General features: G+C 40.9%; 2 protein-coding genes across 6 annotated transcripts in view; one reads left to right on the top strand and one right to left on the bottom strand.

Annotated features, from left to right (window-relative positions):
- The window catches only part of LOC144616099 (uncharacterized), a 10,224-nt gene extending 8,855 nt beyond the window's left edge, over window positions 1-1,369 (bottom strand). For 2 of the 4 annotated variants that reach the window (XR_014137951.1, XM_081796151.1), the window contains exon 1: window positions 706-1,368. Coding sequence is in view for 2 of the 4 variants with exons in the window: in XM_081796151.1 (XP_081652277.1) it covers window positions 706-787 (82 nt within the window). In the remaining 2 variants the exon portion in view is untranslated. Of the gene's footprint in view, window positions 1-705 lie in introns of all 4 variants that reach the window. The other 2 variants (XR_014137950.1, XM_078445390.2) reach the window with 2 other exon arrangements.
- HMGCS1 (3-hydroxy-3-methylglutaryl-CoA synthase 1) lies at window positions 352-22,481 on the top strand. 2 transcript variants are annotated; one of them, XM_060634556.3, is made up of 11 exons: window positions 352-498; window positions 6,286-6,346; window positions 12,766-13,223; window positions 13,549-13,674; window positions 14,202-14,366; window positions 15,720-15,885; window positions 16,683-16,853; window positions 17,328-17,434; window positions 18,762-18,887; window positions 19,120-19,283; window positions 20,655-22,481. In XM_060634556.3, exons 3-11 carry the CDS (start codon window positions 12,776-12,778, stop codon window positions 20,742-20,744), a joined length of 1,563 nt encoding a protein of 520 aa, XP_060490539.1. In that variant the 5' UTR covers window positions 352-498; window positions 6,286-6,346; window positions 12,766-12,775; the 3' UTR covers window positions 20,745-22,481. The 2 variants fall into 2 exon arrangements, with proteins under 2 accessions (XP_060490539.1, XP_060490540.1); XM_060634557.3 differs by lacking the exon at window positions 6,286-6,346.

Genomic DNA, 22,481 nt, shown 5'->3' with positions numbered 1-22,481 from the left:
CCTCCCACACTTGACCATCTCTCCCCAGTGGTGGGACGCGGAGACCTCATTGGCTCCCGTCTCCTCTCACTAAACTCCCATTGGTCGGAGAACCTCTCACTCCGTTCCTGTTGGCTCTCGCTGTCTCTCGCCGCTCTGTAATTGGCAGGCCGGCTCTCGGGCCACCCCACGTCACTCTCTCACCCCACTTCCTCGGCCCTCCAACTTTATCCCCGCCCCTTCCCCCGCCCTTCCAGCCACGAGGGAAAACCCTAGCAAGATCCCGCCTCTAGTTTTCTTCGGATTGGTAGAAGCCGGGCTGGGGGGCGGGCGCTGCCGGGCTACTCTGTGGGCCACGATTGGCTGCTGGAACCACTGTCCAGCCTCCCACCGACTGCCGGCCTTGCCGGAGTCGGGTGGGTCGGCGGCTATAAAGCTGGTGGTGGAGGGGAGGCCCCGCGTACTGCCCTTTCGTGGCTCGCTCCCTTTCCACGACCACCACCCGGAGGTCACGTTTGGGTGAGTGCCCCGCGCGGAAGAGAGCTAAGTTGCTGCGGCGCTGCGGGTGGGCGAGGTGAGGGCCGAGCCGAGGCGGTGTCCTTGACTAGGCCCGTAGGAGGTCCTGCTTGGTTCGGGTGGGGAGGAGGTATGGACCCGGCCCGAGAGGAAGGGGCGCCGCGAGCAGGGCCGTGAGGGGCCTCCCCTGCCAGGGGCCCTGGGGCTCACCGCGGTAGGTCTGACGAGGGGCCGAGGAGTCGCAAAAGGGAGAAGGCGAAGGGGCGTTGAGGGCTAGGGTTCTAAATGACATAGCCAGGTGCTGGAGGTGCCGGGGACATGGCTGTGATCGCCGGAGGGGGGGGGGGGGATTTGGGGGCAGGGAGGCGCATCAGGAGGGGACGATGAGCTGGGCTGCCAGGACGTTCCTGGAGCTCTGGGTTAAGGGTGGACGTTGAAGGATGGGGAAGATTATAATTAGATGGAAGCTTGTAGGTTGGCAAGTGGGTGTGTCCTCCTGCAGCCACATAGAGATTTGCTGGGAAGTGGGCATAACTTTTGTTCCCTGGCTCAGGTGCAAGAAAGCATCACAACCGTGATTTAGCCTGGAGGAATACTTGGGCTCTTGACTGCTTCAGGCAGCTTGCTTCAGCTATCACAGATTCCGCCTCCCACCTTCCCGCCTCCATATTTTTTATGCCCATATTAAAAAAAAAAAAAAAAAAAAAAAAAAAAAAAAAAAAGGTTTCCTTGGTGTTCTGAAATCCCGTACCTCCCTCCTGCTAATAGCTTCGGGGCCAGCCCGACCTGATATGGTGATGTAATGGGGAGGCACCCACAGGGCCTTCACACACAGTGGGTTTTGGATTAAGCCAGGGACATTTCAAAGCCAAGTATATGGTGTCTTTGAAAAAGGTGCGTCCTGCTTTGACCGGTGGTGGAGAAAAAGATTACTCTCACCTACGCTGGAGGAGGGATTTGGACAACAGATAATGAGATTGTCTCTGCTAGTCATGTTTGCCCTATGGCCTTGGCCATCACAGGCTTTTTTTCCGAGGCTCACCTCTGGGGCATGTCTTCCCTGCTCCTGATGCTCTTGTCATCCAGCTGCAGTAGAAGGAAATGTTCTGGCTGCTGCTAAGTAACATTTGCTCGATTACACGGATGAACTATGAAAAACAGTGGCAGGATACGTGACAAAATTAAGACAAATGGAAGTGCTCATATAGTTAACAGGTTTTTCCTTCTGCGATGGAGCTTGGGCTTTCATTGTACAGATTCTGTTAGAAGTCGGATTGGAAGTCCTTAACATGGATCTGTGCCAAATGGTTCTTTGCATCTTGAGACGTCTAAGCTGTTTGTGTTCTTTCTTTGATCAAAACTTTGTTTTTAAAATTTCAGTTATTTTTGTGGGGTGAGGAGGGTAGGGATAGCATATTTTATGGAAGAGGAGAAAGACTTTATTTCCTTAGTGTTTAACCTTTGCAAGTCTCTTTCTCCTAAATGTGTAGGTTTATCCTTTATTCAGTTCTAGTTTAGTCAGGAACCCCAGTTCTCAGGAAGGTGTTTCCAAAGGGGGGAAATTATGGGATATTATGTTTGAGGCCATAAGAGGCCACATCATCTACTGGTAGTTTCTGGGCCTTGCTTTTCATTTTGTTTTCTTTAAGTATTTATCTAGAGTGCTTTTATATCTTGTTATTCTTTTTTATTTTATTTATTTTTAATTTACATCCAAGTTAGTTAGCATATAGTACAATAATGATTTCAGGAGTAGATTCCAGTGATTCATCCCCTGTGTATAACACCCAGAGCTCATCCCAACAAATGTCTTCCTTAATGCCCCTCACCCATTTAGCCCATGCCCCCACCCACAACCCCTCCAGCAACCCTCAGTTTGTTCTCTGTATTTAAGAGTCTCTATGTGTTGTCCCCCTCCTTGTTTTTATATTATTTTTGCTTCCCTTCCCTTATGGTCATCTGTTTTGTATGTCAAATTCCTCTTATGAGTGAAGTCATATGATGTGTGTCTCTCTCTGACTAATTTCACTTACCATAACATAATACCCTCTAGTTCCATCCACATAGTTGCAAATGGAATACTTTGTTATTCTTAACTGTGGGAATGACTAAGATTTTTTGATTGAATTGAGATTTTAGCTAGCTTTTCTGGAAGGAAGTGCAAAACCCTGATATTGATGTAATGTGTGTTTCCTGGGTACCCTAAAATTATTTAAACCCATAAAGCAGTGGAGCTGAAAGGAGATGCAGTTGAGGTTCTGGTTCGAGGAATTTGATTGGCTATATATTCAGAATCTATATTTAGTTTCATGTAGAAAGGAACAGAGTCTTCTAATTTTATGTTGGGTTACTAACAAACCAAATAGAAGGGTGTGATATTTTTATGTTTCTCAAGATGGTGGTATAGATTCAGAAGGTTTGAAAACATGTTACTCAATCTAATGAGAGGGTGGTAGGACTCAATTCTTAATAATCTATTCATTCTGACACTTGGCATGTGATGATCAGTTGCTGTCTGTCAATCGAGTGTAGATAGAGTAGAGGAGCTCACAGTCTTCATCTTGGCAGGGTGTGTGCCTGGGGATGTATACGTACGGGAATGTTGGTAAGACCAACAGATGTCCTCTTATTCCGTTTGGACTCCTTACATTTTTCAGTAGAAAGCCACTCTTCTGAAACACCTTCTAGGCACTATTTGGTGCTGCAGCTCATTTACAAAGCGATAGCAAAAGGAACTGACTAATGAGGGCTGCTCTGTGTACTTGAATCTAAACTATTCGTCCTCTAATTGTGATAACTCCAAATTTAGCTCCTCAAAAACTGGCAGTAGAATGCCCTTTACTCCAAGGTCTCAAAGGGATTTCAAAAGAATCAAAATACACCCCCTCTCCCATTAGGAGCCTAGGAATCTAGTATGGATAAGAAGACTGTCAATAACTAGTTTTCCATTGAGAGTAGAATATGAAGACTTTGAGTGAATCACATACTTGCCGAAGAAGTGCGGGACCCTGATGAGAAAACTCTAGGAAACCTTGCTGGAAGAGGTAGCTTAGAACAGGGCCTTGAAATAGGAGTAGAATTTATAAGCAGACCAGTAACTCTGGGGAGAGGCAGGAATGTCTGTTTTTTACTTAGAGAACTAGACCAGAGTGTACAGGCGTTGCCAAAGCCTTCACCGTAGTTTTGCTTGCTTGCTCCTAAGGGGGAAAGATGGCCAGCTCTTTCTCATGAGAGAGGATGTCCTGGATTTCTCTCCTTTTATAGCGAAAAAGATCAGCAGGCAACTGCTTACCATTTATCATGGACCAAACTGTGTGCTGGGTGAACTTTTCTGACTACTTGTTTGAATCAAGGCTGTAGAGGGATGCCAAAGATGGAATTCAGAACTCTGAATAAACCCCAGGAGAAAGCATCACTGCATGAACCTGGTTGGCCCTGGCAGTCTTGGCAGTTTTCAGTTTTAATCTTTGCCAAACTAGAAGTGCCTATATTGGGCCTCTGGAGGCTCCAAACGGGCTTTGTGGTAACAGTGCCCAGCCGCTTGCTGTTTATTAACTGCTTATTATCCTGACCCATGCTGCTCCATGATTTGCCCTGAAGGGACCTTCTGTTAGAAATATGCTGATGATCAGCTGGAGACTTTGGCCTTGCTGTTTCAGTCAGGACAGAGAACCCTTCTAGCAGTTGCAGAAGAGAAAGGAAATCCCTTTCTAATGGGTTATTCCCCAAAGTGGCATTTACACCCTCCATTTCCTTTCCTGGTCTCCTGGCCTCTTCTTCTCCTGGGAGCTTAAGTAGCACAGCAGTCCTCTGTGAATCTTTTTTCTTGTGTTTCTTTCTTTGCTCTAATGCCTTTTTCTCTGTCTCCTTTTCTTTCCCCTCTTCTCTTCCCTCTCCTCTCTTTCTCTTCCCTCTCCTCTCTTTCTCTTCCTCCCCTTTCTCCTCCTCCCCTCCTCTTCTCTCTGCCTGTCTCCCCCCACCGCCCCCCCCCGAATTTAAATAATCAAAATTGAAAGAGGGAATATTGGAAGTTCAGGAGAAATTTCCTTGGGAAAATAGTGTCAAATACATATGCCTACATGGTTTCAAGAAGAAATATTACTAAGTTATTTAAATAGTCTCAACATGGAAGGGGAATCATGTTTTCCCCTCACCAGTGAGGACTAGTCCCTGTAGTCTGCTTAATTTGCAGGTTACAAAAGCATAATTGAAATAGCAAAGAACAAAATGCAGGTTATTTCTCAAAGTGTATGTATAATTCTGTAATCAAAGAGATCTTTTGAAAAGTTTTTTTTTTTTTTTTAATGTTTTTTATTTTTGAGAGAGCATGAGCAGGGGAGGGGCAGGGAGAGAGGGAGGAGAGGATCTGGAGTGAGCTCTGCACTGACAGAAGAGAGCCCGATGTGGTTCTCAAACTCACGTACCAAACTGTGAGATCATGACCTGAGCCAAAGTTGGATGCTTAATCAACTGAGCCACCCAGGTGCCCCAAAGAGATTTTTTGGAATGTAGTAGTCTTATCAGGGTTTATTTATTTGGGGTGGGGGGGCTAAACTTAATGAAATAAAAGGAACTAAATCTGGGAGGAGCTCTTAAATGTAATCATGTAAAAGAAATAAATCTTTACTAAATTATTTACTAAAAATAATTCAGACTACTGAATGCGGTCTCTGGTTAATCAGTCAAGGGCAGACGCTAAATTTGCCAATAGTTACATAGAGAGAAAAGGTAATTGTGTTTTCGTTAATATAGGAACTATTGTCTCGAGCAATACTCCTTCAGAACAGATGGCCTGAAGAAAGTGCTCCAGTGTCACCTTCCCATTGCATTTCCACATAATTTAAATGATGATAAAGCTTAATGCTCATTTGTCTTGATACTGCATGCTTATCTTTTTAACACAAGCACTATAGGGAAAATTACTTTTTAAAAAGTTGGGGAGGGGGAGGGTGGACCTGTTGAAAACTAGGAGCACAAGATTAAATACAGGAAGGTAATTAGGTCTTGCTAGAAAGATACATATTTCATTTGAAAAATTCTAAGAACTAGGATAACGATGAGTTGGTGCTTGATATTACAAAACATTTTTTAAGCTTATTTATTAATTTTGAGACAATGAGAGCACAAGAGAATGAACATGAGCAGGGTAGGGGCAGAGAGGGAGAGAGAGAATCCCAAGCAGGCTCTACACTGTCTGCACTGAGCCCCAGTGCTGAGCTGATATGTGGCTCAATCTGACGAACCCGTGCAGTTATGACCTGATCCCAAATCAAAGAGTCGATCATTTAATTGACTGAGCTACCCAGGAGTCCCTTCACTCCATTTTATAGAAGAGGAAATTGAAGCTCAAAGAGGCACAAATCACTAAAGCCACCAACTCTTAAAAGTGTAGAGCAAGCTCTTGAATGTATCAATCTCATTACTCCAGAGCTTGCTAGTCCTGTACAACTTATTGATATTTCTTTCCTTCAATTCTTAATAATTCAAAGTTAGTAAAGACAACTAATAACTCTCCCAGTATCACACTTGATTTAAAACCTGAATCGGTAATACGAACTTCGTATGTCAGGTCATTACCGGGACGGAACCTACCATTATAAGCACTAATGAAATAAGGCGGAGATGTTTAATAAGCTTTAAGTACCATTTTTCCAAGCAAAGTCAAATTTGTTCTATGTCATGTGATTGGGCAAGGAAATGCTTATTTCAACACACTTGGAATTGGAGTCATTATTTGAATTCGTGTGGTGGTTTATGACTTTAAAAGAAGTTCTTATTTGAAATTCCTAGCGCCTGAAGGAGGAACCAGAGTGACAGACCTGGAGACTGCAGTCCTTTATCCCTCACACAGGTATGGCATCCTGTCGTGCTGCCGAAGGAAAGCGTTCCTCTCCAACAGAAGGGGGAAATTTAATTTTCATCCCAGGGCTAATAGCCATTTGTGTGCCCCACACACTCTTAAAATCCATTACAGAGTTATACCTTATCTTCAAACACGAGTTAATGCTGTAGTGCCTTGGGAGACCTTTCAATTTTGTGATTGTCAGACTGATGTTTAAAATCTAGAAACTAATTTTTTTAAGAAGTGTGCCTTTTCTCTCCTTTTTAAAAATTTGAAAGAAAATATCTGTATTTTATTATAAATGCAGAATAGAATCCCCATTATCTCACTTACATATTTTTTAATTGCACATACAGTGCTCTGAAAAATAACGAAGTACCTTTTTATCGGCAAAAGGTTAAAAATATTTGAAGGTGATTTTTTAACTGTCAGATCTTTTTTTAAGTTCATTTATTTTGAGAGAGACAGAGAGGTGCGAGTGAGGGAGGGGCTGAGAGAGAGGGGAGAGAGAATCCCAAGTAGGCTCCATGCTCAGTGCAGACCCGACAGAGCCCGATGTGGGGTTCGATCCCTCAACTGTGAGACCATGACCCAAGCTGACATCACGAGTCAGATGGTTAACCATCTGAGCTACCCAGTCATCCCTAAACTGTCAGATTTTTTTTTTTAATTTTTTTTAACGTTTATTTATTTTTGAGACAGAGAGAGACAGAGCATGAACGGGGGAGGGTCAGAGAGAAGGAGACACAGAATCTGAAACAGGCTCCAGGCTCCGAGCTGTCAGCATAGAGCCTGACGCGGGGCTCGAACTCACGGACCACGAGATCATGACCTGAGCCGAAGTTGGCCGCCCAACCGACTGAGCCACCCAGGCGCCCCTAAACTGTCAGATTTTTAAACTATATTCTATTTAGAGTTTTTTTTGTGATATTTAGAATAGTGAATTAACCCATTCTGTATGGAGTTAACACCATAATGTGAAAATCGGAGATCTTTAGCTGGCTTTTTTCTTTTCCTTTTTATAATTTATTTTTGGCCTGCTTCAGAGAGCATTAAGAGGACAACACAAGAGCATATGCTTAATAGGATAGTTAAAAGTAAAGATTACAGATCAGAAACTATACCATATTTTTTGTTGTTTGAAATGCCATGGAAGCAATTACTTCCTTGTATTAATTTTCCATTCTTTTCCTACTTAATCTTACTCTCCCTTAATTTCAACCAAAAGCTAAATATTTCAAATTAGATGGCTTTTTATTGGGAATATAATAAACATCTTGGCCATCAAAACCCCTCAAACAATGAGCAGTATTGATTGAGTCAGATACTGTAAAACTTTTTCCATACCAAGATTAGGGTCATGATTGACTTTCAACCTGATGTGAGTGGGTTAGTTAAGCTACACTTTTTACCCCAAATGAAGCAAGGTACTTAGTTAACCCCTCGAAGGTTTAAGAATAACAGTTATACCTTATTTCTTAAGTACCGTAATATAAGAACTGATCAGAGCTGGTCAGATTATGGTAAATATGGATTAATTCTGGGATCAAAGCCTTGCATTATGGCTTCTTATAAACTGGTTTATACCTTCAGAAGATTGTATATACTTGTCCATTTTCTTTCCAAAAGCGTTGCAAGCTGTTGGGCGAGGGAAGGGAGGCAAGGGAAATCGCAGTGTCCTCCGGACATTTAGAGCAGTTTGGAGAGTTGTAAAGAACCTAAAGTGTCAGCTTGTGGGAAAGGCTGGGAAGGTGGGTGATCCTCCTGCCCCTGGTGACTTTGAGGATAGCATGTAGGAGGGGTTCCTCTTCTAGGGATATGGACTGGTCTTTGTTTTTAAACACGTTATAGAACTCTTTTCTGTGGATTATGCAGAGGACTTCATGTTATTTTACTATAAACTGAGAATCTGCCTAGTGACATTTTAGTTCCATTATGTCTTTATTTCAACTTCAGTGTAACGCAGTTTAGATGATCATAAACTGCTAGGTTTCCAAGGAAGAGGGGAAAGAATAGAAGAAGAAAACAGATGCCTCTCTGTTCATGTAGCCAATTTGACAGAATGTCTGTCTCGTCATGACGGTTGAGGATAGAAATCTGGGAGCCATCCTAAACACTTCCTTCTTTTCTTCTAGTCAATCACAATTTCTGCTAGTTTTTCGCTTCCATATCTTTTGAAGCTGTTCCTTCTTCACCCATCATGTAGTAATTGCTCTGGTTCATGACCTGTCTTCTCTGGACTGCTGTATCTGCTCCCCAACTCACATCTGTTCTCTACACAACACCAGTGATTGTGCAAAATGTTGACTCTCAAACTTTTTTGACCATGACCCTCAGTAAGAAATATACTTTATATTGCAACCCAGGGTATGTGTGAATAATTGAAACGTAATTTTCATGAAAAAATTCTTAAATTTACTGTGTGCCATGCAATCTGATGTTTTCTGTTCTTTACTATTACATTTTAAAAAATGTTGTTTGCCACCCACTAAATTGATTTCCAGAGTTGGAAAAACACTGATCCGAACACTAATATGACCCAGGTCACTCCTGTTTAAAACCTTGATGGCACCTTAATGTCTTTATGATGAAGTTGAAGCTCCTTACCATTAGCGTAGCAGAACTGTTATGACCTGACCCTGACCTAGTTCTACTGACCTATTACTTGTCTGATCTACTCCCTGGGCCTCACATTTCACTTAGTAAATTAGTAAAACTTTTCATAGTTCTTTGCTCTGTGCCTTTATGTATGCTGTTCACCCTGTTGAAAATCTCCTACCACCATTTGCTTCTGTAGAGCTTTACTGATTACTCCTTACTCATTCCTAAGACTCAAGTCAGCACCAGTAACCAAGAAGCCTCTCTCCCCACTCTTGCCCCACCACCACGTTGGGTTGGGTAGTTCTCCATAACATAATCTGACTGTCTCTGCTGTTTCACTTGTTTAGTATTAGGTGTTTGTATCTTACACACAAGGTGGTGAATATTTATTTGAAAGGGCAAGGGTTATCTCCTGTGAAACTGGTCCCAAATGTTCAGCATATAACATGTTGTCATTGTTTAGGTGAATAAAAAAACATATACATAAGATTCTTGTATTTAGAAGGAAGATTCAATGATATCCCTTAAGACCTTTTTTTTTTTAATGTTTATTTTTAGAGAGAGTAAGCATGATTTAGAAGGAAGATTCAATGATATCCCTTACAACCTTTTTTTTTTTAATGTTTATTTTTAGAGAGAGTAAGCATGATTTAGAAGGAAGATTCAATGATATCCCTTAAGACCTTTTTTTTTTTTAATGTTTGTTTATTTTTAGAGAGAGTAAGCATGATTTAGAAGGAAGATTCAATGATATCCCTTAAGACCTTTTTTTTTTTTTTAATGTTTGTTTATTTTTAGAGAGAGTAAGCACGGAGGAGGGGCGGGGAGAATCCCAAACGGGCTCTGTGCTGTCAGTGCAGAGCCTGACGTGGGAGGCTTGATCCCACAACTGTGTGATCATGACCTGAGCTGAAATCAAGAGTCAGACACATAACTGACGTAGCCCCCTAGGCGCCCCACCCTTAAGACCTTTAACTTAGATTTTGTGATTATATCTCTAGGGGCTTATTTTTTAAGTTTTAATATACTCATGACTTGATGGCTTATGGGCTCAGAGTAGATTATTACATGATTTAAGGATAACCTCTCTGTTATAGATATTCTGTCAAGATTTCCATAATTAACAACTCACTATGGCCGTAGTTTGTAATTTGTTATACCTGATAATATACCAGAGTTTGCAGAGTGGCAGGGGACAAATGACATAAATATAGGATCTTATTTTCACGTTTAGGAGTCAAAGTAGTGAGTTGGTCAATGCTGTAGAAGGTTGGTGAACCAGTAGGACCCAGGTAACTCTCATAAACTAAGACCTTTAGGTCAACGAAAACCTGAAATTCTGTCACCTAAATAGCACCTTCCAATTGTGTGATGCCTAAAAAGGAAATTGAGTTGTAGAAGTTTATCTTTTTTAAGTTTACTTATTTTGAGAGAGAGTGGGGGAGGGGCAGAGAAAGAGGGAGATGGAGAATCCCAAGCAAGCTCCATGCTGTCAGCACAGAGCCTGGTGCAGGACTCGAACCCACCAATCGCGAGATCATGACCTGAGCTGAAATCAAGAGTTGGATGCTCAACTGACTGAGAGCCACCCCGGCTCCCCAAGTTGTGGAAGGTTAAACAAAGAAAAGGTTCTTTCTCTAAAACTAACAGGCTGTGCTGTTCTTCAAAGCCTGACGACTATATTCCTCTGACTCCTGTGCCAGCTGGGTTCTGGGTAGACTGCCCATGGAAGTACTCAAGAGAGATTGGAAGGTGGGGAGAGGGGCGGTCTTGTTGTTGTCAGTGGCGGTGGCAGGAAGGGTTGGGATGGGAGGGGTATCTTGGCTCTAGCTCGGTAGCAGAGGTGCTAGTGCTGACAGCCCCAGCGGCTTCAGCAGGAGTGTGAGCTCTGGGGATTTGAATAACCACCTTCCCCTTTTTGCTCCTCTAGCCCAGCCAACAAATTTGAAACCATTTCCCTCTATTAAATTCTCCCCTGTGAGAAATAATTTAGAATAACTTCTCTTAATGAATACAATCTCTTAAAAAAATTGAGACTCTGATAGGTCATGTGACTTGCCCGTAGGCAGGCACGTAGCAATGGTGCTGAGTGGCTAGCACATTTATTTTACTGTTAGTAAATAAATCTAGGCACTACTGAAAGTATGTATAGTGTGGCAACAGTTTTCTATAGTGCCCTCTTTAAAAAAAAAGAAGGGGTGGTTTTAAAAAAAATTTTTTTTAACGTTTATTTATTTTTGAGACAGAGAGAGACAGAGCATGAACGGGGGAGGGTCAGAGAGAGGGAGACACAGAATCGGAAACAGGCTCCAGGCTCTGAGCTGTCAGCACAGAGCCCGATGCGGGGCTCGAACCCACGGACCGCAAGATCGTGACCTGAGCCGAAGTCGGCCGCTTAACCGACTGAGCCACCTAGGTGCCCCAAGAAGGGGTGGTTTTAAGAGGTGTTATCTAGATGCCACATAAATAATATATGGATTACCAGTTTTCAAATTTGAATCAGTTATTTTTTTTTTTCCCTGATTTAGAAGCTAAGTGATACCTTGTGATCATTTGTTGCCTATATACTGGCTGTAGAAAGTATAGGATATTGGCATATCACCCTGTGATGGGTCCTGGAACTTATTTTTGCTTAAAATTTTAATCATATGGGTTCTGGGTGAGGGAGTGGGGTTCTTTATAATAACAGGGGCCTTGTACAGATTGATTTGGTAGACTTCTATAGTATGGCTTTTCTTTAAGTTTGTTTGTCTGTTTGTTTATTTATTTAGAGGCAGGGAGGGGCAGAGAGAATCCTGGGCAGGCTCCACACTGGCAACTCAGAGCCCAGTGCAGGGCTTGAATTCATGAACTGTGAAACCATGACCTGAGCCGAAATCAAGATTCAGAGGCTTAACCGACTGAGCCACCCAGGCGCGCCTGATTTAACAATTTTTAAAGTCCCTTAAAGTCAATAGCTGTGAATAATCCATATATCTATGATGAGTGACTGACTGACTTATTTAAACGCTCTTGGGTGGCCAGGAATGGATTAGGTACTTGAATTCTGATTTGTGGACCATATTACTAATTGTCATTGTATTTGACTGACTGACTTATTTAAACGCTCTTGGGTGGCCAGGAATGGATTAGGTATTTGAATTCTGATTTGTGGACCATATTACTAATTGTCATTGTATTTTATCTTATAGTTCTTTACAACAGAAGAATCTTATTTGAGTTTTCTTTACCTTTAATAATCATTTCTTAAATCTAAAGAGGTCCAGGGTTTTGTTTTTGCTTTTTAAAGATTTTATTTTAAGTAATCTCTGTGCCCAGCATGGGGCTCAAACTCATGACTCCGAGATCAAGAGTCGCACGTTCCATCAACTGAGCCAGCCAGGCACCCCTGAAAAGGTCTAGTTTTAAATCAGGTGCAAATCTTTGTAAAAGACAATAATTTTAAATAATAGTATTCCATTCATACTACAATGACTACTTTCACGTATTAAAATTGCCCCTAATATAGTCAGTGGTATTGTAATAGCATTGGTGGTGACAGATGGTAACTACACTTGTGAGTGGGGCATATTGCATGGAGTTGTCGAATCTCTATGTTGTACACCTGAAACTAATGTAACATTGTGTGTCAGCTATACTTCAGTTAAAATAATAATAATTATTATAAAATAAACTTGACTGCCCTAAGTAAAATATACTAAACTTAGACCCTAAATTAACATTTTGGGTGTTAGTTGAACTTTTAATGTTGATGTCTTAAGTTTGAACTTGACAATCTGGAATTTATAACCTAAAACAACATTTTTTTTCTGTTTTTCTTTCTCAAGCTCTTTCACCATGCCTGGGTCACTTCCTTTGAATGCAGAAGCCTGCTGGCCAAAAGATGTGGGAATTGTTGCCCTTGAGATCTATTTTCCTTCTCAATATGTTGATCAAGCAGAGTTGGAAAAATATGATGGTGTAGATGCTGGAAAGTATACTATTGGCTTGGGCCAGGCCAGAATGGGCTTCTGCACCGATAGAGAAGATATCAACTCTCTTTGCATGACTGTGGTTCAGAATCTTATGGAGAGAAATAGCCTTTCGTATGATTGCATTGGGCGTTTAGAAGTTGGAACGGAGACAATCATCGACAAATCGAAGTCCGTGAAGACTAATTTGATGCAGCTGTTTGAGGAGTCTGGGAACACAGATATAGAAGGAATAGATACAACTAATGCATGCTATGGAGGCACAGCTGCTGTCTTTAATGCCGTTAACTGGATTGAGTCCAGCTCTTGGGATGGTATGTTACATGTTATATGTTACATGTTATTCCAAAGAAACTCTCCTTGAGGATGCATAGGCCCAAACGACCTTTTAATTAATGCCATGTGCAATCTTGCCGGTTACGCTTGTTTGAATATGCTCAGAAATATAGCTCTTTCAACTTATCTGAATTATAAACTTGTTATCTTTATCATGTAGGACAAAATTATAAAAATTTGGAATATTTTTTCTTTGCCAAAGGTGAGGAAAGCACATTCTAGAAAAATAGAAGACTTCAGTTTATATGTGTGATATTTATAGTGGTGATCACCTTCTTATGTATTAACAAAAATATTTTTCAGGACGGTATGCCCTGGTGGTTGCAGGAGATATCGCTGTCTATGCCACAGGAAATGCTAGACCTACAGGGGGAGTTGGAGCTGTTGCTCTGCTCATTGGGCCAAATGCTCCTTTAATTTTTGAGCGAGGTGAGTGTTTGAGAGAGCATTTCTTTTTTTATTAGCAAAGTGTGCCAAGAAAGTTGAAAACAGAAACAGAAGCCGGTATTTACTGAGTGTTCATTAAATGCGGGTACTGCCTGCTCAGTGCTTTGTGTTATTGTATTTAGTCTTTACAGCAATTTTATGAGGTAAGTAATGTCATTCTCATTTTACAGAGAAGTAAGATGGGTTTAAGTAACAACCAAAAAGAGCAACTGGCCCATAGTCACTCATTAGTGACAAGTTTAATTTGTTTTCAGTTCAGTAGAGCAATTGTGATGTCCCATTTAGACATATGAAGCTTGTGTAAAATGTTGCAATGAAAGAAGTCTTAGGCCCATCCATGGATACTGTTGTTTCATTTCAATTACATGTTGGTCTCACCTTGTGATTTCTATACTGCAAGTGGCAAGAGTAGATTATTAAGGAAAGTCCCCATATAATGGGATATGCTTACTAACATACAAACATCAAGAAGCAGAAATACATATCATCTTCCTTTTTTGTTCTAATAGGACTTCGTGGGACACATATGCAACACGCCTATGACTTTTACAAGCCCGATATGCTTTCTGAATATCCTATAGTAGATGGAAAACTCTCCATACAGTGCTACCTCGGTGCATTAGACCGCTGCTATGCTGTCTACTGCAAAAAGATCCGTGCGCAGTGGCAGAAAGGTGGGTTTCATCCATTCTCCTTGGTTTTGGTATCTGTTGAGGGCAGTGTGATATACTAAGTATCTTTAGTGAGATGTTGCTTTGTAGGAGTGTCCTTTAACCATTTCTTCCTCACCTACCAGATTGCATTTTCCCATAGTTTTTGGGAATGTGTAATTTCGGAAAACAGGTAAGCTTTGGAAATGAGGTATGTCTATGCAAAAATACTTAGATTTATCCTCAGTAAAAAATTAAAACTAGGGTTAAAGAAAGTGACTTGGGGGCACCTAGGTGGCTCAGGCAATTAAGTGTCCGACTCTTGATTTCAGCTCAGGTCAGGATCTCACGGTTCATGAGTTCGAGCCTTGTGTTGGGCTCTGAGCTGACAGTACAGAGCCTGCCTGGGATTCTCTCCCTCCCTCTGTGGCCTACCTGGGATTCTCTCTGCCCCTCCCCTGCTTGTGCTATCTGTCTGTCTGTCTCTCTCTTTCAAAATAAAAAAACTTGAATTTTGTTCATCTTTTGACAGAGGTACTTTTATAAGGCTTTAGTTTGCAACTGTGATCCAGAGCAAACTCTAATGAAAATAAATTGCTGAAGTGACTCCCTCCACCCCATAGGTTGTTTGCATTTGACCTGTGAATTCATACTTGTTTTTTCAGTGTCCTCATTAATCTCTATCTTTAATCCTAAAAAAAGTTCTTGAGATATATTCAAAAGTACAGTATTTGAATTAGTGCTATTAAAACACACAGTATCCTATAAATCAGGCTTTTTCCATAAACTAACTTCGCTTTATAGAGGTTGTGAGAGAGGGTTAAAAATTGAATAACATAGTAAGATTGAATAACATAGTAAGATTCATGGTGGTCCTGGAGAAGAAGCATTCTTACATTGTGTAAAATGTCATACTGTTTAACAGTATTTAACAATACAGTGATTTTCTAGCTTTTTATTAGGATCCATAGTGAGAAGTACATTCTACTTTGTCTATGCTTGCTAAACGGAAACAAAAATATCATGAAATTACTCATCCATGCCACAAGCTATACAGTTTGCTATTTTCTACTGTATTGTCTTTCATTAAAAAAATACTCTTAGGTTAAAACAAAACAAAACAAAAAAAGCTGGCCCCAACCCACTAAATTAATTACAGACTCTTAAGTATGGAAACAGTGATGTGGTAGTGGATATTGTTCTATCTCTGGATGTCTTTTTGATCTGCATTTTAAGCCATTAGAGATTATTTCATTATACAGTATATTTTTGGTTGCTTTTTAAAGATATAAGAACATCGTAGCCTTGTTCTAAAATCAGCCTTCCAAAGATAGTGGTTTAAATGAATTTCATAATTTCTTTGCGTTTCTCTTTCAGAGGGAAATGATAGAGATTTTACCTTGAATGATTTTGGTTTCATGATCTTCCACTCACCCTACTGTAAGCTGGTTCAGAAATCTCTAGCTCGGATGTTGCTGAATGACTTCCTTAATGACCAGAACAGAGATAAAAACAGTACCTATAGTGGCCTGGAAGCCTTTGGGTAAGAGGAGTTGTTGTGATTTTTTTTCCTTCTGTGTGAGAGTATCATTATTTTTACAGACATGAAAATTTTAGAGTCAAAAGGATCTTAAAAGTCATCTAGTCTAACCCATCTATGTCATTAGTGAAGAAACGGAGTCCCAGGCAGGAGGTGGCTTATCTACATGAATTCTTTAGTTATTTCTCATATTTTCTGATTTCCTCCTTTTAGATCTGTTCCTGTTGTCACCATAATAATATAGCCTGATGAGTGCTCATATTTACTACTGCAGCCTCTTAAATCTTTTCCCTGCCTCTCAAGTCCCTGTGCCCCATCCCATCTCACACGCTGCAGCTATCAAAGTCGCCTTTCCTACTCCTTCCACATTTTCCCCACTCTTGGGGCTCCCTAGAATGCCATGCCTGTTCCTTCTTGCCTGTGGCCCTTCTACGTCTAATAAAATTCTACTCAACTTTTTAAGACCTGGCTCCTGTAATATCATGACTTTTCTAACTAAGTAGACATTATTATGGACTTGAAAGAGTAGTGTGTTCAGCTTGGTGACGACGAAGCTTTAGTGAGTTTATAAACCCACTAGAATTAAGTTGTCTTAACATGATTATAAAAAACTTCAACCAAAAAGACTGTATGTGTGCAACTGTTACATCTTCCATAACCATTAGCATGTTGCTACTTGGCTTTTAATAAATAAGGAAACTAAATCATACACACAGATTAGAATATTAGTTACATCCACTAGTATAATAAAAATGTAGTCTTTGAGCATTGTAAGATGGTCTTTTTTCTTAATCTTTCAGGGATGTTAAATTAGAAGATACCTACTTTGATAGAGATGTGGAAAAGGCATTTATGAAGGCTAGTTCTGAACTCTTTAATCAGAAAACAAAGGCATCTTTGCTTGTGTCAAATCAAAATGGAAATATGTACACATCATCAGTGTATGGCTCCCTTGCTTCTGTTCTGGCACAGTAAGTACCCATTTCGGCTGCTTCACTCCTCTCATTTGGGGATGTTCAATTTCGAAGACTGAAGCTGCTGGCAGGCATGTTGTTGGCAGGTCACAGGATGACATTTTATTGCTAGGCTCTCTACCTACTGTCCATTGACCTAAAGAGAAATGGGACGAGGCTGCAGTTACTCCTGGGTACTTCGTTTCATACTGGCTTTCCTGGCTGCTGTTCTCGTGGTCTTCTTACTCTTGACCCGCAGTTGAACTGTAAATCCCTGGTTGGCAGAGTAACTTATTTTATGACACGATAACTTTCATAAAGCCCCATCATTCCCAAAGAGGCGAATAGTCTTGTTTCCAGTGTGCTTGTTGTAAAGCGCTAGGTTGGCTTCCTGCGGCTACAGGATGAATTTTGACTCCCAACTCAGTCTTCCCACACCTTGTAGTTTTAGGTCAGTGGGACTTTTTCATGACATTTCTTCCCTCTGCGCAGGTACACGCCTCAGCAGCTGGCAGGAAAGAGGATCGGTGTGTTCTCTTATGGTTCTGGCCTGGCTGCCACCATGTATTCCCTTAAAGTTACACAAGATGCCACACCAGGTAAATGCCAACACTCCCAACGAGTGTGTATCGAGAAGCTGCCGTACCAGGGTCCATTCAGCGGGCTTCCCAAGTGAGCGCTTGAATCTGTCCCGCAGATAATTACATTTGAATCTTCATCACTTCTTTCAACGTCGCCAGAGTTTTACTCTTGAATGATCTGCCTTAACTGGGTAAATAAATGGCAGGATTATGTCTGAGTTGGGAGATCTTTTTCCCTCTCATCTGAGTCAGAAAAAATATATAATGAGCTTAAAAAATCTTATTATGGCGGGGTGCCTAGGGGCTCAGTCAGTTGAATGACCATCTCTTGATTTCAGCTCAGGTCATGATCTCATAGTCTGAGAGATCGAGCCCTATGTTGGGCTCTGTACTGAGCACTGAGCCTGTAGCCTGCTTAGGGTTCTGTCTGTCTCCCTCTGCCCTCCCCTGATCACGAGTGTTCTCTCTCTCTCTCTCTCAATCTAAAATAAAAAGAAAGAAAGAACACAGCACTGCACTATACTTCCTCTTCCCCAACAGTTTTAAAAAATATATTTTTTTAGAGGTTTTATTTATTTTTGAGAGAGAGAGCTCAAGGGGGGAGGTGCAGAGAGAGAGGGAGATAGAGGATCAGAAGCCGGCTCCATGCTGACAGCAGAGAGCCTGATGTGGGGCTCGAACTCACAAACCTCAAGATCATGACCTGACCTGAAGTCGGGTGCTCAACCGACTGAGCCACCCAGGCGCCCCATTAAAAAAAAAAAAAAAAAAAATCTTATTATGGCACAGTGTTTGACTTTTCCTTCTTCAGCAAGTAACTATTTTTATCCTTTGTGTCAGTTTTAAAGCATTTATAACCAGGGGATATAGGTAGGGAAAGGGATGCATATCTGTTTACTACAGGCAACTTTTGAGTCTGATCATACGAGTAATAGCAAACCGTTTCTTTTTGGTTTGGTTTTATACTAAGATATTTGATTTTTATAGGTTTCTAGTTTTTGGCTTATATTTTGAGAAACTTTTGTCCCTTCCCTGAGTAGGAAGGAGCAAAACATGGAAAAAAACTGGTGGAAGACTTGGCATTACTCTAAGACTGGATCATGTATTGACCATAGACAAGTTACTTATAGTTTCAGATCCCAATGATTTCCCGACTTGTCTATTGTCTGATACCAAACAAATGTCATAGGGAGGCTGCACCAAACAAATACTATCATATCTTTCAATTAAACAATATCAGGTAGTTCTACAAGGAACAAAAAGTTGTTTTTCCATTTGGTAGCATTTTGTTCAGGCTTTGGGGCATGCTACTTTTGTCTTTTAATTTTGGTGTTTACTGTTTTAGGGTCTGCTCTTGATAAAATAACAGCAAGTTTATGTGATCTTAAATCAAGACTTGACTCAAGAACTTGTGTGGCACCAGATGTCTTTGCTGAAAACATGAAGCTCAGAGAGGACACTCATCACTTGGGTAAAAATACTAAATTGTGTTTAAACATTTAGGTATATACCCAAAAGCCTATTGGAGGGCTCTAATAATATGAAACATGTTACATGTAAGATAAGGATATCTAGGCTTTATTCGATACTAATCCGGTATCAGTAAAAATTGTGGGGAAATACGCAACTTTTTATCTCTAGTTTTATTACCAGGTGAATTGTATATCATAACTAACGTTTCATATTCTCTTCCTTTCCTTTAGTCAACTATATTCCCCAGAGTTCAGTAGATTCACTCTTTGAAGGAACATGGTACTTGGTCAGAGTGGATGAGAAGCACAGGAGGACCTATGCCCGGCGCCCCTCTCCCAGTGACGACACCCTGGGGGAAGGAGTGGGACTTGTGCATTCAAGTACAGCCACTGAGGTGGGTAAAGCTCGTCGTGCTTGCTCTCTGCCTTTGACAGCGTAAGAAATTTCCATCCCCACATCTCCGGGGGACCCGAGACTGAGCCACCTAAAGGAATGTCGAGAAAGCAGAGTAATTCAGAGCTAGGGCTCTGGTGTTGGATTCCAGCTGTGCCATTTTCTACTGTATGAAGTGCTTTGCACTCAAATTATTAGCAGTTTGAAAATGGATAGTAAATACTAGGTTTTATTAAGAATACCAACACTTAAAGGAAAACTGATGTAGAGAGAAGGCTCATTTTGTGGTAATGTCTTGGTGAGAGAGGAGCCCCCCTCGTCTCTTCAGGCCATTGTCAAATCTCTATAAATTGTCAAGCAGCAACAATAATAGCAATGATTTGAATTCCTATTATATGCTAGGAACTTCATTTACATTTTATTTTTTTAATGTTTATTTGTTTTTAAGAGCAAGAGAGAGGGGCGCCTGGGTGGCTCAGTCGGTTGGGCGGCCGACTTCAGCTCAGGTCATGATCTCGCGGTCCATGAGTTCAAGCCCTGCATCGGGCTCTGTGCTGACAGCTCAGAGCCTGGAGCCTGTTTCCGATTCTGTATCTCCCTCTCTCTGACCCTCCCCCGTTCATGCTCTGTCTCTCTCTGTCTCAAAAATAAAATAAACATTAAAAAAAAAAAAAAAAAAAAGAGCAAGAGAGAGAGACCAGGGAGGTACAGAGAGAAAGGGAGACAGAGAATCCTAAGCAGGCTCTGTGTTGTCAACGCAGTGCCCGATGTCGGGCTCGAACTCACGAACTGTGAGATCATGACCTGAGCCAAAATCAAGAGTCAGATGCTTAACCGACTTAAGCCATCCAGGCGCCCCTATTTGCATTTTCTAATTTAGTCCTTACAAAATCCATCTTGAGTAAATGATGCTATCCCCATTCTACAGATGAAGCTGCAAGAAGTTAGATGATTTGCCAAGTCAAGGCCACGCTTTAAACTAGGGACTTTATGACCTTGAAGTCGTTTATTTTATCTGCTCATCACAAACTTGATGAATGCATAGGCTCGCTTCTTGCTCTTACACAAATTAGGTAGCAAGTCGTGGCGCTAGAGTGAGAGTTGGCAACGCAAGAGTAGCAAGTAGAATACTGTGTATGGAGGGTGTCGGTGGTCTTCTCTCCCTCGCTCTGAGTATTTGTGTATTACTTCACCATTAGGTAAAGAATCGCTATTTAGTTCCTTCCCTGAAAGGTTCTATAGGATATGTGTTTAGCATCAACCTCTCCAAAGTTGTCCTTTCTCAGGTTTTTCTTTAATGAGAATTTTAATTAGCACTCTATCTCTAAAAAAAACCCCAAGGAGTCAACAACTCTTTTTCCTTCGATTTTAGCACATTCCAAGTCCTGCTAAGAAAGTGCCAAGGCTCCCTGCAACAGCGGCAGAACCCGAAGCGGCTGTCATTAGTAACGGGGAGCATTAAGATACTTGTGTGAAGTGGAAGACTTCAGTGTGGGTTCGGGTGGGGGGTATGTATGGGAACAGTTCTGGGAATGGGATGTCTGGGGACAATTTTAAAGGATTACATGTTATGTAACTTTTTATGTGACTGACATGGAGCCTGGAAAACTATCGTGTTCTTGGGAAAGTCTCTTTGCTCAATTTGCTAACATGCTTCCTGTCGTGGTCTAGCCAATGCTTAATGTACCGGAATGATGTTTAAGGGCTCTGTAAACTTCATACCTCTCTGGCCATTTGTATGCATGAAGCTTAGTTTTTAAATGTGGTATGACGAATTGTGCGCTTTGGGCGAAGAAAGCAGAGGTACTGGTCTCCGATTTTAATTTTTTTAAACACGTAAGAATTTTGTACTTTGAACAAACAAGCTTACTGAAAGTACCTGTGGTTTTTGAAAAAAGTTTCTAGTTCAGGGCGTATGGTCTTAAAATGTGATATGCACAAACCCTGTTTAAAAATGGCAAGACAAACCTGCTCTTTTTCTATAATTTATAAATCCTGAAGAGGGAGAAGAGTTGGGATGATATGGCACTGGTTCTGGAAACCGGAATGTCGCTTTAAATCCAGGCCAGCAGGGATGAGTTATTGCAATGACCTCTGTGAACAGAGAGATGCTAGCCTTGAGTGGACGTTTGGCATAGACAGCGTGCTGCACTGGGAGCTATGGCTGTACCTCTGGGTCTGCTTCTGGATCGTTGGCTCAAGGTGGATTATGCCGAACAACACTGAGATGTCGGTGGAGCTGTGTATGAGGAAGTGTTGGGATCCTTCTTTGCACCTTATTTTGAAGAATAAGTAAAACATCTTTCTGGCTGCCTTTAAAACTTTTAAAACAAAATGGAAGGATGAGGCAGGGCATTATTAGGTTACTTCTGATGCTTCAGTGTTACAAATTCAACTTAAAGACTGACAGCCTAAATTCATGGTGTAAGTATTCCTTTTTTTTTCTTTTTTTTTTTTTTTTTTCTTTTTTGGGTATATTTTCAATGAAAAAAACAAAAAAAAACACAAAAAACTGCAACCCACGTTTTTATATAGTATGACCAGCCAAAAAGAGTATTCCATTTCAAGTTCTGGAAGTAGGATTTATAAAGCATTTTTTTAGACTTTCACCTTAAAAAACCAACAAAAACTATCACATAGGATGAATAAGAAGACTGGTTAGATCGTTTTGTAGATCTTCTTGGTGCTGAATATGACATGAGCCTTATAGATTGTAACATAGAGATAGTTGGAACTAATGTACAGAACTCAATTTTTTAAACTTTATTTGCTGTTAAATTCTGTGAAGTTTCAGTTATCTCAGATAAACTTACACAAATATGAACTGTAATGTTTCAGATTGCAAGGTAATATGTAATGTAGTGTTTGTAAAATACTCTTGTCTAATATTAACTAGTGGTATTTTGATTTGTACAGTCATAATTTGTTAAAATGACTTCATTTTAACATCTACTGATGTAGATTAATAATGTAAGTTCACATTTAAAGATTAATGGGAAAATGGTGCATGTAATACTTTCACAAGTATTGGGAGTTTGGTATGTTTTGAAAAGAGTTAATTTAACTTTTGGGTGTCAGGAAATGGGTTTCTCAAAGTCCATTGCCGGCAATGGGCAAGCCTGGTGAAATTGTCAGAGCATTAACTGTACACCTCATCAACAGTGAGGTGAATAACTTTGAATAAAGTTTTAGAGAAATA

Source organism: Panthera onca, chromosome A1 (assembly GCF_046562875.1).
Source record: "Panthera onca isolate mPanOnc1 chromosome A1, mPanOnc1 haplotype 2, whole genome shotgun sequence".
Classification (NCBI taxonomy): Eukaryota; Metazoa; Chordata; class Mammalia; order Carnivora; family Felidae; genus Panthera; species Panthera onca.
This window is presented reverse-complemented; position numbering and strand designations above follow the sequence as displayed.